The sequence below is a fragment of the Balaenoptera borealis genome (assembly GCF_965194805.1).
Source record: "Balaenoptera borealis genome assembly, chromosome: 21".
Taxonomy (NCBI): Eukaryota; Metazoa; Chordata; class Mammalia; order Artiodactyla; family Balaenopteridae; genus Balaenoptera; species Balaenoptera borealis.
This window is the reverse complement of record NC_138880.1, coordinates 14,640,822-14,659,667: the sequence shown is the minus strand read 5'-3', so window position 1 is coordinate 14,659,667 and position 18,846 is coordinate 14,640,822. Positions and strand designations below refer to the sequence as shown.

Sequence of the window (18,846 nt, the reverse complement as noted above, 5' to 3'; positions counted from 1 at the left end):
GCTAAGCCTCAGTTAAAAGTTTATCAGTTAAGAGTTTATAAAGCTGATGGGATCAGTGTCTTTTAACTTCTGTATAAATCTACTAATGAGTGAGGATAGGTGTAGGCAGTAGAATTATACTTCTTGACTTGATCTAATAAAACATAAACTGTCAACTGTGTAGACTATGTGGATCTATGTACTGTGTTTTCAGTATATCCCATACTTTGTGGATGTGGAAAAGTTCAGTCCCGTCAGTCTTTTCCTTTCATAGCTTTCATAGTTATCACTGAGGATGAAAAAAGTAAAACTAAATTTTTAAGGTTTAAGTATTTTACCTTTTAATTCCCATTCTTCTGATGGGAAAGGTGTTGAGATTCTACTTATTACACATATGTGTCAATTTGTGACCAGTGTGAAAGAAAGAAAATTTATAGTGGTTCTCTTTTGTGGCTAAATATAATAAGGTAGAGTGCAGGACGGCCTGGTCTTTGTTCGTATTCCCTTGCAGCTATCTTGCCATTAGCTGAGGGAGTGTAATGCAGTCCGCCTCCTGACCAGAGGCCCGCTGTTCTGTTTTCATAAACTTATTTCACCATTATCCACAACTCCTGCTCTCCTCTTCTAACTCCAAGTGAGAAAGATCATGAGCATTTTTAGTTTCATTCTCTATTTTTATGTTACCCTGCTTTTTTATCACATCCCTACTGCTGAGCTCTTTGTAAATGAATGTAGCTTATGGAGGTAAAAATGAAGAGAAAGTTCTCCAGGCTGTGTAGAGGGCATTTGGTAGAGGTTTCAATCAACCTGGTTCATCCCATCCTTCTACTAAAGAATGCTAGTGAGCTAGACAGTATGTTTGTAGCAAGTACTTTTGCCTTAGTGTGTGGGTGGATTTTTTGACTCACTCTACAAATCCTTCTTGTATTAAACTTGGAAACTTAAAAATCAAATATCTGTGAGCTAATGGCTATGTACTCTTATTCACTAAAACCTTTACTTTGGTGGTTTCTTGACTTGTTCTGGTTACCATGTTTTTACCAGGTGCAACATATACCCACCCTCCCACCCCCAGTAACATCTCATAGTGATTTTCAGTTGGCAGTAAGTAAGGTCATTCCCTCCATTGAGAATCTCTGCTCTACGAAATAATTTTATCTAATGCAATTTGTATATCATATAACCTGTTGTCAGTAACCACATCAAATCTGTATTTATCTCAATCCAATTAGTAGACTTAAAATGAGGACCAAGGTTAACCATGATATAAAAAATGTTTAAGCTACTTTATCTTACTTTAGCTAAGGGGTAGATATAATTATATTTTCATTATCTCTAGACATATAAATCCATATGTATTTCCAAAGCCCCTTTTTATTCATATAGCACATAAGCCTTGGCTGGATATTTTAATGAAATTATAGGTCTCTGTTAGGGTGGCAGAACACTGGTTATATAGTATTAGTATCAGTGGTGCTTGGACTGGCCTGGCTGCATGTTGTATATGATGTACCGCCCTGAAACGATAGTTTTGTGAAGGAGATTTTGGTGGCACTTTGTATGGAATAGAGGCTTCTATATTTAAAATAAGGCTATTGGTAGAGTAGTTTTAGGTATAGGGTTACCCAATGATCTGTACTTAAATAGCTTTTCCCTGATATCATACTCTCTGCCATTTTCAACTTGTCAGGAAATGACGTTTGTGTTTTAGTCTAGCGAGACCATGCAGGCAGATGTGGCGAAATGGAGACCTGAACTTGCAATCTGAACACCTGGGATCTAGTCTTTAATCTTTTCTTCCATAACCCACAGGTCTTCAGCAACTGCCTTAATCTTTCTAATCTTCACTGTCCTCACTAGTAAAACTTAGATGCTGAGACCGTCTTTACAGGGTTATTGTGATAATTAGGTAGGACCATGCGTGTGGAAAGTGCATTCTATCCAAATCCAAGGGAATACAGTTATTATGAGATAACTCGATCCACACAGCCCTCATACTGGGCTGGTCAGAAGAAGGTCTGTGTGTCACTTTTACATCTCACAGCCTTAGGAGTTAGCTGTATGTTTGACCAGCTCAGTATCAGTATTAAATAGACAGATTAATTGACTTCAGCAGTGGGTAATGACTGATAGCCTGCAGATAAAATAATTGTGTGAGATATCTGAAATTGCATCAAGTTACTTAAGCTGTCATTTATTGGTCATCATTCTTTGATACATATTTTACCTTTTTTCCTCTGGAGAGCTCTGTCAGCTCTCTGTGTGTCTTTGGGCCTTTTTATGTAGAAAGAACTTACCACTTCAGTTTTTCCAAAAGGAGAAACAAAGACATAGTTTAAGAAGTTTAAATAAAAGTTACAGATTTCATGAGAGTATATATTAATGGTAAGGTGCATTATCCTGTTTAGTGGTTTTGTATTTTAATGCCTTATATTATTTTTTTAATATACATTTATAGAAGACAACTAATTTTTTTGCTCTTCAGTAGATATAAGGCATTGATATTTATTTACCACACAGCATGTAGTTTTCTATTATCTCATAAGAGTAAATCAATTTGCTGAGTTTTCTCTCTCAAATTTTTCATTTTTTAATGCTTTCTCTAAAATGTATAATGTTAGGGGAATTTCATGACATTGTCGTACAATTAAATTGCTCTAACTGGAACCCAAACACGTTTCTCTTCTCCCTACTTCCCAACTTTCTAAAATTAAATTAGGGCCCTTGCAGTGTTTTTTGTTGCATTTGTCGTTTAAAGCATTTTGTGTTGCAGCTGAATTTTGAAACCATATTAAATTGACTCCTGCAAACATTCCAGCAGAGTTCAATTCCTTTTCTAGACCTTCTAGTTCAATACTTTGCTCTTATGTATTGTATAGGACTGAGCTGTAGCTTATTTATTGCATTTGTCAGCCTTAAATTTCAGTTACTTTTTTTGCCCCAGTGGTGTGGCTATTTAAAAGATTTAAGAATTGTGTTTTTAGTCTACTTGGGTAGCAGTATATTTCCTGTTTATTGCTGTTTCAGATGTTTGTCAGCAAATTTAATAAGCATGTAACTGGTTTCTCTAAGCATAAACTATAAATTTAATATAAAGAAAGTTTAATAATACATACCATATATATGATTCATTTTATACACACACACACATAATTTTCCTTGGACTATCTAATTTTGGAAGCCTATACAAATTAGTCTACCAAATTATATTATACTGCCAACCCAAATGGGAGTAGAATAAAACTAATCATCAGGAACCTAGTTTAAACACCCCATATCCTTACTGGGGAGAAGCTTGAAATTACTCCGTGCTTGAACAAAAATAACTATTCTTTTCAACATATATCCTTTGAATAAGGGAGATAAATCACTGGGGTCTGTTTTGTTTTAAGTGATTTTGATAGTACTACAAATGTTACCTGTTTTTATCTTTTGTGTTAGAATCAATTTTATAATCATGATGTATCTCATTCATAATCCCCAAAAGATCACAAAACATGGCCTGTTCTCAGAAGCCCTAGTCTGATTATGCTCTTTTTTATTGTTGTTGTTGTCTTTATATTGTCAGAGCAAATATGGAAGCTTTCTTAGAAGTTGTCTGATTTGTATTTTCCTAGTAAATTTTCTTCTGTTTTCTGAAATCACTTTTCCTAAAATTAACAAATATTTGAATTATATTAAAAAAAAAAAAACTTTAATACTACCTCAGAAGAAGTACGTATTCTTTTTGAAGTGAGTGTCTTCAAGAGAGCAAAGAAAATATTAAGGAATTTTAAAGGAAAATTTGAAGAAACATGCCCTATATTCTATCCTGGGATACTTCTGTCCTTACTTTCCCCATCTCTTCCCAGTCTCATGAAATTCAGCTTCAGATAGGTGTTCAGCAAATGTTTGGTTGGTGGGTGAGTCGGTAAGAGAGAGTAAGTGAATAAGTAAATGACCCTCTTATCTGTGCTCTGACCTTTTGTGTGAAACCATTTACAGAACATCATTACTTAGATATTTTACCTCAGAAACCACATACCCCAAGTGAACCTTCCTTATAGTTTCATTCCTAATTAAACTTCTGCTACTCAATTTCTGTTAATGCTTCCATCTACCTTTTTTTTTTTTCTTAATCTTCTAGACCAAATTAAAAAAGAAAAAAGGCAGTCACCTTTGACTTTTTTTTTTCATCTTTCTTCCTCTGTGGTTAATTTGTCTTTCCAAAACCCGATTTTTTTGCCTTCAAAATTTCTCAAATTTAGCTCTTCTTTTCTGTTCTTCTCTAACCATCACAGCTGAGGATCTTATCACCTCATGCCCAGGTTATTAGTTAATGCGTCTGCAGCTGACATTTCCTCCACCCCCTAAGTCATTTTGGCTCGACAGACGAATTTTTGTAAAATGTTGTTTTGTTATGTTACTTTCCCAAAGGCTGAAGAAAGAACATTGAGAAGCTTTGAGATGAGTGCTTTCAATAAATAGATCAGGTTGCAATAGGTTAGAAAGAGAAATGGGGAGATGAGAGAAGCAATGCTTATAGGACGCTGGTTTGAAAAGTTTGACAGACAGATTAGCCCATTATTAGGAAACTTGGAGTCAGGTAATAGTTTCATCTTATATGTTTATTTTTAAGATAGATCTGAATATAAGGCTGAATAAAAAAGTTTTTAAAAGCTCCCATGAAGAATTACAGGGTAACAGAATAATTGTGGAATTGATATTTTAGAGGAAGCAAGAAAAGATGAAGTCCAAAATAGAGGTGGAGGGGTGCAATGAATATTCTTTTTTTATAGAAGAAACTTCTGTTAAGGATGAGAATAGAGATATAGAGGGAATGAAATGTTAAATAAAAACAAGTGTAACTGAAGGAGCTTTACCAAATAATCTCATTCTTACCTCTTGGCATCCTTTTGTTTTTCTTCAGCATGTGGACATCGCAGCGTTACTGATAAAATACAACACATGTGTAAATGCAACAGACAAGTGGGCATTTACTCCTCTTCACGAAGCAGCCCAAAAAGGCAGGACACAGCTTTGTGCCCTACTCCTGGCACATGGTGCAGATCCAACTATGAAGAACCAAGAAGGCCAGACACCTTTAGATCTGGCAACGGTTAAGTCCTCATTTCAAAATATTTAGAATTACTTGTTATACTTTCAGAAATGACAGTAAATTCCAGGGCTTAACAGGTTTACCTCTAGTGGTGCATATATCTCTTGGAAGAAGAACAAATTTCCTTCCTTATGAATTTTTTTAAGTTCTCATTTTTATATAATTTAAAACTATTAAGGCAAACTAAGCAGTAAGTTAATTTTTTTTGCCATACTTAACTTGGAGGGAAAACATGAATCATAGAAAAACTTGTATATAGATTGTATTCGTAAAATATCTTCATAGAAAAACTTGTATATAGATTGTATTCGTAAAATATCTTAACACCTTCTACTTTGGCTTATTATTCTAGAGCATCTGATGTTCATGGTAATTTACCTAAGGGGGTGAGATAGTCAAAGAAAAATTATCTTCTAAGCAGTATATCATTCTTCTGAAGATGGAAAAGTAAACTGATATATTGTAGAAATAGTTTCAAAATCAAGAATTAAATTTTTGTGGTTAAATGCTATTTAACTACAGAATTAAACACAGTACAGAAACATCTTTCCTGAATTTTCTGGAAATCAGGGCGTTACTGTATGGTCACATAATTTAGAATTTTTTAACCAAAAATACTTTTCTAAGCCACATTGTGTTTTATATATCTGTTGCTGAGTAACAAACAATTTTCAAAACACTTAGTAGCTTAACCAAAACCAAGTGAGTGGCTAATACAGTGCCACTCACAGTTATAATTCCTCAAGTTCTCTGGGTTGACTGGGCTCAGCTAGGCAGTTCTGCTGTGCTGGCAGCTCCCTTTAGCTGGGAGCTCAGCTGAGGCTGCAGCATCTCGGATGGCCTTAAATCCTACAGTACCTCTCTCTGCGTAGTATCTCACACTCAATGGTCTAGTTCAAATTTCTTTACAGCATGGGAAGATGACTTCTAAGAGAAAAGAAGTAGAAACTGCCAATCCTTTTAAAGCCTGGCTCAAAAGCCTCAGAACATCACTTCCTCTACATTCTATTGGTCACAGAAACTCATAGGCAACCCAGATTCCAGGGAAGGGAGGTGCCACCTCTGATGGAAGGAGGGGCACAGATGTACATGGAAGAAAGAATTGATTGCAGGCTCTCTTTGGGGACAATCTCCCACATACTCTAACAGCAGTTGTGCCTAGCAGACTGTAGAGTTCGTGAATAAGCTAGCCAAAATAAGTGCTGTCCCTTTAATACTTCACCAGATTTTAATTGTACATTAAATTATTAAGTATGCACTAAATAACTGAACAAAAATTATTGTAGTTAAGCATAACCAAAACATACTATGTATGGAAACTCCTTCTAAAGAAGAGATGATTGAGAATCAGCATTCTAAAATGTGCTCCTTTTTAGATGAAAGATGAAATATTTTATTTTTTTAACTCTATTCAGATCTTTGTTAATTTACATGTCCTTTGAATACATGTGTAATAAGTATGAACAATTGTGTGCACACTTTTCATTTAGTGTTAAAAAGTATTTCTAGGAGTCAACATAGTTCACATTCTTGGATTTTTTTCATAGTTAACTTTTTTCTGTGTGTGCGGTGAGAATACTTAAGATCTACTCTCAGCAAATTTCAAGAATATAGTACAGTATTATTAACTATAGTCACCAAGCTGCACATTAGATCTTCAAAAGATGAGATATTTTTTTTTAATTGTATAGTTTCTCCATTCTACCTATTGAAACTACTGGGACTCTTTGGAGCTGTGGATCAGAGAAGGAAGGAGGAAGGAATGATCAGAAACCAACAGGGAATAATGGAGCATCCATTAAAGGAAAAATTCACTAAGCATTTTGTCCTTAGTGAGAAACTTATTGTTTTAAAACGTAATTTTTTGTGTTATTTTATTTTATTTATTTATTTTTTTTAGGCTGACGATATCAGAGCTTTGCTGATAGACGCCATGCCCCCAGAGGCCTTGCCTACCTGTTTTAAACCTCAGGCTACTGTAGTGAGTGCCTCTCTGATCTCACCAGCATCCACCCCCTCCTGCCTGTCTGCTGCTAGCAGCATAGACAACCTCACCGGCCCCTTAGCAGAACTGGCAGTAGGAGGAGCGTCTAACGCTGGGGATGGCGCAGCGGGCGCAGAAAGGAAGGAAGGAGAAGGCAAGTACACCTGTGAACGCGTATTGGTTTTGCGGTTTTAAATGAACAGATTCACTTTTCTATTGGTAATTATTGAACACCTCACTTAAAGACATCCTGTCTGTAAGTTTTCATGTACACAAACAGCTTATAAGAAATATGTCTTCGTAGAATAAATTCTTTGGCATCTACTTTGTTCTTACTTATGTATATCCCAGTATATCCTTTTCCAACCATAGTATCTTATTGAACTGAGTGAGTCTTATTACTGAAATTATATCAGAAAAATACTGAGAGATTATGTAAGAAATGAAAACTGAAACAATAGCTGATAAATGAAAGCTGAAACAATAGCTGATAAATTTGGATTTTTAAATTCCACTGTTAAATATTTCACTAAAAGCATTATATTATGCTTTATAATATTAATATAAGTACTACTGATAAGATAAACTCTGCTTTTATTTCCCCATCAAATTCCGAGATAACTTGAAGTAAAATCATCTGCACAGCCAAGGGTGTCAAAGAGCCACGGCTTTAAATAAATACTGGAACTTCCTTTAGATTGATAAACTTCTTTCTGAAAAACTTTAATGTATGTCTGTTTTAGTTGCTGGTCTTGACATGAATATTAGCCAGTTCCTGAAAAGCCTTGGTCTTGAACACCTTCGGGACATCTTTGAAACAGAACAGGTAAGCTCTCATATATAGTTGAGTCTTTTTAATTTAATATTGAGTTATTAATTGCCACTTGTTCTTTCTTTTTTGCTTCTTCGCTGCTCTTTTAAAACTCAAAACAAATTTCTGAAAAAGCTAGAGGAATCTAGTATTTTTATACTTCTTTCCAAAGTTGTCTAACAGATGATGAGAGTCTGTTATTTCGTTGTATCTTTATACGCAGTCTGGCTCAATATGTTTTATTACATATCAAAACTTAGGCCATGAAACCCCTGCAAAAGAATGTTATCAAACTCTTTCCTCATTATTTTGTTTCCAAAAAGTGTTAGCCATTATCCATCTCATTTTATTACCAATGTGACTAGACTCCACTTAAAACCAGTGAGAAATTTTTATGTTAACTATTTAGCAAAATCTTCATGAAGCAATTATCCATTAAATTGGATAGCAAAATAATTCTTGGGCAAGTGTACGATTTAAAAATTGCTTCTTTATGAAGTTTCCATTGTCTAGTTGGAGCCTAAAATAATGCTGAACCAAAACTTGGCCATATGCTTATAGACTTAGCCTATTTTCAGATATATCTGAAATGGCTGTGAAGGTCTTAGTATGAAGTCATCATTAGGGTGTTTATGAATTAAGATCCTTCTGTTTGTCATTCTGTTTTTATACAGGATAATGAGTTTTTAACTTATCACTGTATGATTTTATTACCATTAACTATCAAATAATAAATTCCTGAGTTTGACTTGACTATTACTAATACACATAGAGTCTTAGAATGGGAAGGATCTTTAGAGGTCACTAAGTCATTCTCCCAGATGTAAGAATTACCCTTTTTATATCCATGTGGGACAATAACTTGTTACAATTTGGGCAGGTATGATAAAATGCTTGTAATTTAAAGTACACCCAAATCTGCCCCATGTATAATCTATTAATCTTATGTTTACATTTTACCCTGTTTTGCACAGAAATCTAACCTCTAGTCTACATATTAGACTAGCATTAGTTTCAAAGGGCTGCCATAACAATTTCCCACAGATCTGTGGCTTAACCAACAGAAATTTATTCCCTCACAGTTCTGGAGGCCTGAAGTTCAAAATCAAGGTATCGGCAGGGCTGCACTCCCTACAGAGGCTCTAGGGGAGAATCTGCCCCATGCCTCTGCCAGCTTCTAGGCCCCTTTGGCTTCTGGCCACATCCTTCCAATCTCTGCTTCTATCTTCACCATGCCTTCTCTGTGTCTGTCTTCTATTCTGTGTGTCTTTTGTAAGGACACTTGCATTGAGTTTAAGGCCTCCCCATATAGTCCTAGATGATCTCCGTATCTCAAGATCCTTAACTGAATTTACATCTGCAAAGATGTAAAAAAAGTTTTTCAAAAAAGATTCTTTGCAAGTTCTGGGGATTGGAACATGGACATATCTTTTTGAGGGCCACCATTCAGCTCACTACAACATAATATAGCCCTTCTTATATTTCTAAGACCTAGTCAACTTATCATGGATTTACCCTTCCAACCAACCAACCACCCACCCTTACAGAGTTTCTCCTAATTTAGCATAAATTCATCTTCTTTTTCAGTTATTCTTTATATGGATATAGTGTCCAAATTCTTCACTGGCCTCTTTGCCCCATCTGATTTCTTTGTAAGCATGTAGTCAGTTTAGAGTTAATTAAAAACCCCAGGTCTTTTTCATATCAATTACGATGTTAAGATTTTCTAATGTCTTTTTTTTTTTTAGCTGAATTTCTTCATATTATATATTGTAGTTGATCTTTAATGCTCTTGATGATCAAAACAGTTGGGTAGAAATAGCACTGGACTAAAAGAAGACCTTGATTCTGATTAAGGCATTTAACCTATCACTTGCCTTACCTGTAAAATATAATAATACTTTCAAAAGTCCAGATAGTTAAAATTCCCAGTCAGATGCTTCTGTGCCAGTTTTTAAAATATACTTTAATGAAACATCAGTTGTGTCTTCTGTCTGGTGGGGAGGACTTCATAAACTGCTATAATAATTTCCTTTTCCTTTAAGCTTCACCTGCCATTGATTCACCCTCTGGTTTGGAGATTTCTTATGAGAATAGCCTAAACAGTAAGACTCTTTTTCCCTTATCCTTCCCTTGAAGGTATTAAAGCTGTTGTAGAAGCAGTATCCTCTGCTAAAGCCATATTCCAGCCATCTCCCTTCTTCCCAAATCATATCCACAATAACTGTGAAATTTCACATATCTTTGCTTAATAAAAACAAAGACGCTAATTCAAATAATTCCAATTAACCGTTTTTCAAAAGAGTTCAGTTTCTACTCTTTTAGTCAGTTCGCATCATAATTTTATGTTTTCTTTTTTCTGTTTTACTTCATGTATTCTCTTTTATAGTAACTGATTTCCTGTGGCCTGGTTATCTCATTTTATTGATTTTAATAGTTTAATAGTTTAGTCTTAACGGTTGGTCCTTTTGACAGCTTATCCTGGTTTCATCAGTTTCATTGTTATCTTTTTCACTTCAGTTTTGTTCTGGGTAAATGGTTCCATTGATTTTCCTTTTGCCAGAATAATTTCTGTATCTTTTTTTTTTTTATCAATATGTTGACTCTTCCATTTACTGTATATTACCTAGCACAGTTCTTTCCTCCAGACAAATGATATTGCCATTCATTGTACTGAACTCTGTGTGACTGTCTTTTGGCCCAATCTTCAAGCAATCAAAGTTTTATTTTGACTACAGTTGTTACTTGACTAGCCTTTAGTTATAGAGTAATACCTTCTGTAACCCTTTCCATAACTTACCCAGAGCATTTTCTGCCATTAACATTCTGCCATTAACATGTCAGTCCGGTAATATATGATGAGGGCAAGGTATTTGTGAGGTGAGGGGAAGTGTTAGGGTGTATGTATTGTAGCCATTTAGTTCCTGTCTACTGAGCTTAAGGCAGAGTCATTCTGTTTCCTGAGATGCTTTGACACATAATATCTTATTGCCTCTGTTCCTACTGATAGATTCTTCTCTCTCAGTGGAGTGGGGAACATAGTTCTTTCATTTCTGGTTCCAGGGAAACGTCCTTCCTCTGAATCATAGCATCATAGCCTCACCTCTTACCTTCACAGTTATTCTCTCAGAAGTCTCTTAACTAACTTGACTTGTTTGTCATATATACTTTGCCAGTTCTATATTAAATAATACATACCTATGTCCTTTATAGTTAGTTAAGTATAGTACCAGTGTCACTTTGGCCCTTCCTCTATAACATAGCTTCCTGACTAGAATACTTTTTCTGTGGGAAAGACTGATTTGATTTACATTGCAATTCCTGGAACATAAATGCCATGACTTGGAAGATTCCTTGTGAACATATTTATGGTCCACACTTTTCATGAAAAGTGACCATATAAATTTTTATTTCAGAATCTAAAGACAAAGGCATGGACTCAAGAAATTCATTATGAACATGATTGTAAAGTTAGTTCTAATTACTGTTACTCTAGCCTGCAATCTTTTAAGCCCAAGTAAAAGAAAGGCCTTTTTCATTAAAACTCCAGTTCTTCTCACTCCACCCCAGAGAAAATCAATAAATCTTAGAAACAAGAGGCAACCCTTCTTAAAGTAACACTCTTGAAGTGACATTTGCTTTATGTGCAAGATGGCTTAGCTGATACATGGATAATATTCATTTTAAAGATTATAATTTGGTTTTTTTTGGTTTTTTAAAAAAACTGTTCTTAAATTTATTTATTTATTTATTTATTTTTGGCTGTGTTAGGTTTTCGTTTCTGTGTGAGGGCTTTCTTTGGTTGTGGCGAGCGGGGGCCACTCTTCATCGCGGTGCGCGGGCCTCTCACTGTCGCGGCCTCTCTTGTTGCGGAGCACAGGCTCCAGACGCGCAGGCTCAGTAGTTGTGGCTCACGGGCCCAGTTGCTCCACGGCATGTGGGATCTTCCCAGACCAGGGCTCGAACCCGTGTCCCCTGCATTGGCAGGCAGATTCTCAACCACTGCGCCACCAGGGAAGCCCTATAATTTGGTTTTAATGTGTGCTAAATATAAATAACTGGCCCAACAAACTTGTAATTTCCTGGATGTAACTAAGTTAAGGTTTTGTGTTTTTTTAAAATGAGTTAATTTAAAGATAATTTTCAGAAAAATATTTCTAGCAGTATAAAAGTCTTGAATCTTGGAGAAACATATCTAAAATCCAACTAGCCTGTTTTACTTCCAGTTATTTCCATTTCTTTTATTAACACAATAATCTCATATTCACTCAGCTTCAGAATTTTGGAATAATCTTTACCCCCATTTTTTTTTTTCCTTAACCGTTTCTATTTACCGGGCCCTGTCATCTGTCCCTTTGAAATTGCTCCCCGATTCATCCCTTCCAATCCACTCCACCCTGTCGTCATCTTGTTCTCAGTCACTTTCCCTTCCAGATCTGCCCTTCATACCACCATCCTCCTGAAAAACAACTTTGTTTTGCTCTGCTGAAAAGGTGTCCTTGGACGTTTTGGACACTGTCTTAACGTGGTGTGTAAAGCCCATTAGATCTGCTCTTGGCCTGCTGCTCTGTCCATCCCTTCTTTTCTTCCTGTATGTACATTATACGCTAATCATTATGAACTTTATTACTAGAGTCTCTCAAATGTTCTATAGTCTCTCACTTGATTTTCCTTTTGCACATGCTCTTCCCTTTGTCTTAAACACCCTTCCCTTCTTCCTCTGCCTGAGTCCTCTTCCTTAGCTGAATTATTACTTTCTTCTAAGAACCTTTCCTGACCCCCTTCCTAGTCCTTTCTTTGTTCCCTCCCCTACTTGTAGCCTCAAGCCAGTAAGTAATCTTCCTAAGAGTTCCCATAGGGGTTCCTCCAAAACATTTACCAACCTTTACCAAATATTTGTGTTTACCTTTTATCTCCTTGGTAGAGGAAATAGCATGATCTGTAGTGGTAGGATTGTTTGTTCCCTGGCTCCACTCTTTTACTACCAATTTGGACCAGTTATTTACCTTTCTGAGCTGAAGTGGGTTGTTTTAGAATTAAATGAAATGTTTAATTAGTTACTTTTTTGGAAATATCTAGCATACAGAAGGTACTCATTAAATATATTATGTATGAATGAATGATTAGTTAACATAAACCTAAATTCTTTAGCTTGTCATTTCAGGTTTTCCAGTTGCCAATTCCGATAAATATGAGGACAAATAGGGTACCATGTAACTCAAAGCAACTAAATTTAATGTTTAGTTATTTTAACTTTTTAGTCATCCTTTTTAAGAAAAGCAAGAGGAAAGACAAGTATGGCAATACATTTCAGCTCTTCTGTGTACTATTTTCATGGCTTCACTGTGCCTTAATTTTCTCATAAGGACAGTAATAGTATTTCATGAGTCATTGTGAGTATTAAATAAGGTATTCATTTCATTCACGATTGGAGCTATATATAAAATGAACAGATGTATCAAATGTTCTCCATTTCTTCTCTAGAAGCTAATACTATGTTTTGCTGGCCTGGTTTCTGCTTCTTTCAGACATACACGATAACGTATCAATTCAGAAAAGCTAAGGACTCTTTAAATTGAAGCTACCACATAGATATGAGATCCTGTTTTTATGTCAACCTTATGTGAAGTTTAGAAGGAAAAAAAAATGGAATATCAGTAACGTAGTAAACCTTGTGCATGGTTTCCAAATTATATTAAAATCACATCTAGCTAAAAATGTGAAGACTCCTATTATGTTGTGATCTATTCTGTCTCAAAGATGCATATTTCAGAACTGTTGCTTTTTAAAAGCTCTGCTGAAAACTTCCGTCGGGTGATTGGAAGTGAACTGCCCATTTTGTGCAATGGAGCGATTATTTCTTAAATGGCCACTTAGGAGCAATAAAGTAAACTATTTCCAAGAATGAATGATGTATGCTTTTTGCACTGAGGAGATCGGACTCACTATATAGTATTTCATTTTGACAATAAAAATCATCAGAGCTCCAGGCCTAATATGTCAGTTTTTTAAAATGCTATGTGCAAGGATAAAGGTAGAGAGAGCTATGGATAGATAAAAATATCTTGTTTGAGTGGGAAAAAGAGTGTCTCTCAAAGGATTTCTCAATTTCCAGAGGAAAGAGAAAATCAACGGCTAATCTTGTGAAGTAGTATTTGGGCTGTCAGAGGGCCAGCTTCTTCTGAGCTGAAAATTGCAGTTCATCCCTCAAGAAATGTGGCCGCCCAAGATTTCACCCTGTGCCTTCAGACCACTGCCACTGGGTGACGGTAGAGTCACAGTTCCTTTTAGTCAACAAAGGAATCTGGTAATTTTGAGTCATGGCAGCTAACCGTCTCCATCTACAGGGACAAATAACCAAAAATTTAAAACCATTGTTTTGTACAAAAATAGAATGTATGTTAGGCTTCAGGGATTGTTAGATCTGAGAATTTAGAAGAGAGCTTAAAAACCATCTATCTACTCTCTTTTTTCTTCTCCAAATTGGAATTCTTTATATAGTTTCTATATAAAATGGTCTGTAATCTAACTAAATGCTTGTGATATAAATCTTACTACTTTCTAAAGCAGCCTTTTCCATGCTCTGATACTTCTTAGCACTAGGAAGTCCTTTCTTATTTTTATATAAATGCTACTTCCCTAAAGCTTCTTCTGTTTCATTATGCTGAACACCTCTCCCGTTCCCTACCATTCACCTCTGCTACCTTCTGGATATTGGGATCTGGTATTTCCCCATTTTCAAGCTACTGGTTGTTCCCTCTTATATCTTGAGGCAAGCAAAATGTGGTAGAATTAAATAATCAAAAGGAAAAATAGCAGTGATCATTTTATACTTCTATAGCATTATTTCTCCTATTTTAATTCTCCATTGACTGAAAGCAAATTAGGGAGTATTTCAAGTGAGCAAAAAGCTGATAAGTTTATGGGGGCAACTTTAAGAAGATTGTAAGTTCATGCTTATAAAGGAAACAGAAGAATTTTCTTAATTTGACTGCATGCTATAGCATTGAAGGCAAATGGAAAAGTTTTCATCCTCTGAGGAACTGTTAAAGATTTAGCAATTAATTTTGATTCATTTTTCAGATTACACTAGATGTGTTGGCTGATATGGGTCATGAAGAGTTGAAAGAAATAGGCATCAATGCATACGGACACCGCCATAAATTAATCAAGGGAGTAGAAAGACTCTTAGGTGGACAACAAGGTAAGCTATTAAAAAATAAATAGATTTCAGAAATTAGTGGCACAAGATAAGTGTCCAGGCTGGCATTTGCTCAGGTGGCCTGACCCCAGAGCTCGTGCCCTCAGCTGGGGTGGCACCTCCTGCCTCCCCGTCTCCATCCTTGACCTCGCTCTCCCTCTAGTTGCTTTAGCTAGAAATCAGAGTCACTCTTCCCTCTCCCCCAACACTTTGTATCCTAAATATCTCTGGAATCTGTGCTTCTGTCCTTTCCCACTGCTGTCACCTAATCCCTGTCACTGTCACCTCTCTCCTGGACTCTCACAACCACCTTCCAGCTTATCTCCGACAGTTGCCTTTGCCTCCCCTCTGGTACCTTCCCTACACTGTAACCAGAAGACACTTTTCAAAATGACTATATGATCATATCATTCCAGGGCTTAAAATCCTTCAATAGAATGCTGTTGCTTTTAGGAGAAAATCAGATGTTCATAGCATGGCTTTTCATAATCTGACCTTTCTCTCTTACCTTATCTTGTGTCTTTTTCCCTCCCTCACAACTGTCAGCTCAGTCTTTTTCCATTGTACTTTGCTGTTACACGCCTATCTTTCTCCTTTGTGTGCCTCCCTGTTCTCTGTTTGTTAGAAGTGCTTTCGCTATAGGAAAGCAAAGGGAGAGAAAGGAAACAACTTGAATTAGTCATTTAGTCTACAGAGGTAATAAAATTGCAAGAGTGACATGAAACTAAACATTAACAGGTGTTGAGCTTGAGTCTTGCTTATTTGTACTAAATCAACACGGGTAATGAAATGAACAAGAACAGTGTATTTTAAACTTATTATAAGTGACCATTTCAAGTCATCTCACAAATAATAATTCTTTTAGAGGATAATTCTTATATTTTAGACCACACTACATTGTAATCACACTGTGTTTTCTTTTGTATCAGCATCATGTATGTTCATGATTGAGTTCAGTTCAACAAATAATTGTTGAGCCTGCTGTGTGTATGTACAAGGACCTCTGTAAGAACAGATCAAATTGATCCCCAAACACATCTCCATTACTTCTCTTGTCTTTGGATGTACTTGCTTAATACAACCTTATATATTAGGTTCAAATTGCACATACATTAGACTTGTTCCAAAATATCTATTATTTATGACAAGTGTTCCCCAAAATAGAGCCTGAAGAGTGTGGACCTTTGTTTAATATGTTAATTTTTCTTTCCTGCAGGCACCAATCCTTATTTGACTTTTCACTGTGTTAATCAGGGAACTATTTTGCTGGATCTTGCTCCAGAAGATAAAGAATATCAGTCAGTAGAAGAAGAGGTAATGCACATGAAAATTTTTAATTATCTTTTCCTGAAATCTGTGCTTAAACCTCTTTTTCCAAGAGAGGTAGGCTTGTCTTACATTAACTTACGGTCGCTTGCCAGCTATTATTCTCTCTCCCTTAGTCATTGTGGTGGCGTATTGCCAACATTAAAATAGGACCATAGAGTAGAATTATACCACACTGCTTTCACATCATAACCCTAGGATTGCCAGTGGGTGGGCCAGATGTATCTTTTTATTCTGGAGACTTTCTTGAAACTCATACAAGTAAGGACCCTATTAGAACTATTTTCTTGTATTGTTTTTTTTATATATATAAATTTATTTATTTATTTTAATTTTTGTCTGCGTTGGGTCTTCGTTGCTGTGCGCACACTTCTCTCTAGTTGCGGCGAGCGGGGGCTACTCTTCGTTGCGATGCGCCGGCTTCTCGTTGCGATGGCTTCTCTTGTTGTGGAGCATGGGCTCTAGGCGCGCGGGCTTCAGTAGTTGTGGCTCGTGGGCTCTAGAGCGCAGTCTCAATAGTTGTGGTTCATGGGCTTAGTTGCTCCGCGGCATGTGGGATCTTCCCAGACCAGGGCTTGAACCCGTGTCCCCTGCATTGGCAGGTGGATTCTCAACCATTGCACCACCAGGGAAGCCCTATTTTCTTGTATTGTTAAAATGCTACCTAAGAATAATATGGAGTGAGCATCTTGCTTCATAGATAGCAAATATCTTCTCATCTTTATTTTCATGCAAAGTAATAAAATGTGATTATAAAATAATATGCCGAATTTTCAAGAGTGCTTAGGAAATCTGCCCCATAACTCAAGTCACCTTTCATTTCTGCAGTCACAGTTATTTTAAAGCACCATATTAAGGCTATTTGTATGAATCTATCTATCTGGTAGAGATGATGCCACAGAGATTCCCTCTGAAATCTGATGGCTTAGCCCTCACTTCTTACAAATAATAAACAAAGTGCCTAATGGCATTATCGTAATAAATAAACTTCCGAATTAATTCCACTGTTTTGCAGAGAAAGACATGCCTACATTTTTGTTTGTTTTCCACCTCCGAATTAGTGCTGATATTATTCCCATTCTAGGGACTTAGGACCCTTACCCCAGGGTAGTATTTCAGCTTGTACTTGTCAGTTTATCAGGAAAGCATCCTGTTTTCTCATGTCTTATTGTGTAATCATTCTCTTAGTAGTAAGTAAATTTTGATAATAAGGTCAAAAATGTAGTGACTAAGTTCACAAATGGAGCGGTAAGATAGAGAATCAACTCTTTGAGTCAATTGTATGAGAAACTTAGGTCTTTAAAACATTTTACTTTTCCATCATAATTATTAATTTGGAGAGTGGAAGTAGGGTGAGTAGTGTCAGAAGAAAGTTATTCCACTTAGTTACACGTTATACCCAACTTCCCCTGATCTGTGTGGATATACTTTGAGATCCCAAAGTAAAGAGATAACGTGGAATTTTTCACCTAGGGAACAAAGATTTACTGATTTTTAAAAATTTGTTGTGTTTATTTTTAGCGTTAGTCCAATGGTGTATTTGTCCAATGTGAGGAGTTTTAATTTGACTTAATCACGATGTTGTTTCTCCTCAAGAACATAAAATAGTAATATAGATGACTTAATGTGATATTTTACCCCGTTGTGTTTACAGAAAAACCTTTCAAAGCTTTTATTAGAAAATAAATAGAAAATGCAAAAGTTTAATATTTATGTCTGTGACTATTTTCTCACCAGAAATACTTTTTCACTAAACTTGTTGACCAATTTATAGTGAACTCCTAGTTACTTATTAGTGCTGAATCTTAGACTCATCAGTGACACAATATAATAGAATTGAACTTTTGAAAACAGCAGGAGGAATGTCTTCAGAATTACACACTGGCGTATTTTCAGAAAGTTACTTTCTTTTGTTCTATAGATGCAAAGTACAATTCGCGAACACAGAGATGGTGGTAATGCTGGTGGCATCTTCAACAGATACAATGTCATTCGAGTAAGTTGTTTAAATTTCAGGGTGAAAATTGGATTGCACAGCTTGCCTGAACAGCAAACATAGGCTGGAGCAGCTGGCGTTAGTGAGGCAAACATGGCGATAGGACTCCCAGCTCAGCCACTAGTTTGGACCATAGCTGACAGTAATTTCTGGTATCACTATTTCAAGGTAGCATTAAAGGCCTGGATTTTCAATCTAATTGAGTCGGTGTTTATATCAGTATGCATGTATCTCTTAATCTCAGTATCTTATTTATAACATGGAATAAATGACTGCCATATGCTTTTTTTCAGAGGGGTGTCATGAAGATGAATAAAATCAATTGGGGACTGGGTTAACCCTTTGGGTTAATGGACCTATTGAAATTACACCAGTGCACATCACAATCACCTGGGGAGCTTTTTGAAAGTACAGATTTATAGGCCCCTGTATCCTGAAATTCAATGAGTCC

The 18,846-nt window shown here is 36.1% G+C and overlaps 1 protein-coding gene across 1 annotated transcript in view; it reads left to right on the top strand.

Annotated features, from left to right (window-relative positions):
* Positions 1 to 18,846, top strand: part of TNKS (tankyrase) — a 181,122-nt gene that overhangs the window by 145,970 nt on the left and 16,306 nt on the right. Inside the window, exons 18-23 of the mRNA XM_082374938.1 lie at positions 4,889 to 5,077; positions 6,978 to 7,215; positions 7,805 to 7,887; positions 14,956 to 15,076; positions 16,290 to 16,387; positions 18,321 to 18,395. Coding sequence (XP_082231064.1) covers positions 4,889 to 5,077; positions 6,978 to 7,215; positions 7,805 to 7,887; positions 14,956 to 15,076; positions 16,290 to 16,387; positions 18,321 to 18,395 — 804 coding nt within the window. The remainder of the gene's footprint in view (positions 1 to 4,888; positions 5,078 to 6,977; positions 7,216 to 7,804; positions 7,888 to 14,955; positions 15,077 to 16,289; positions 16,388 to 18,320; positions 18,396 to 18,846) is intronic.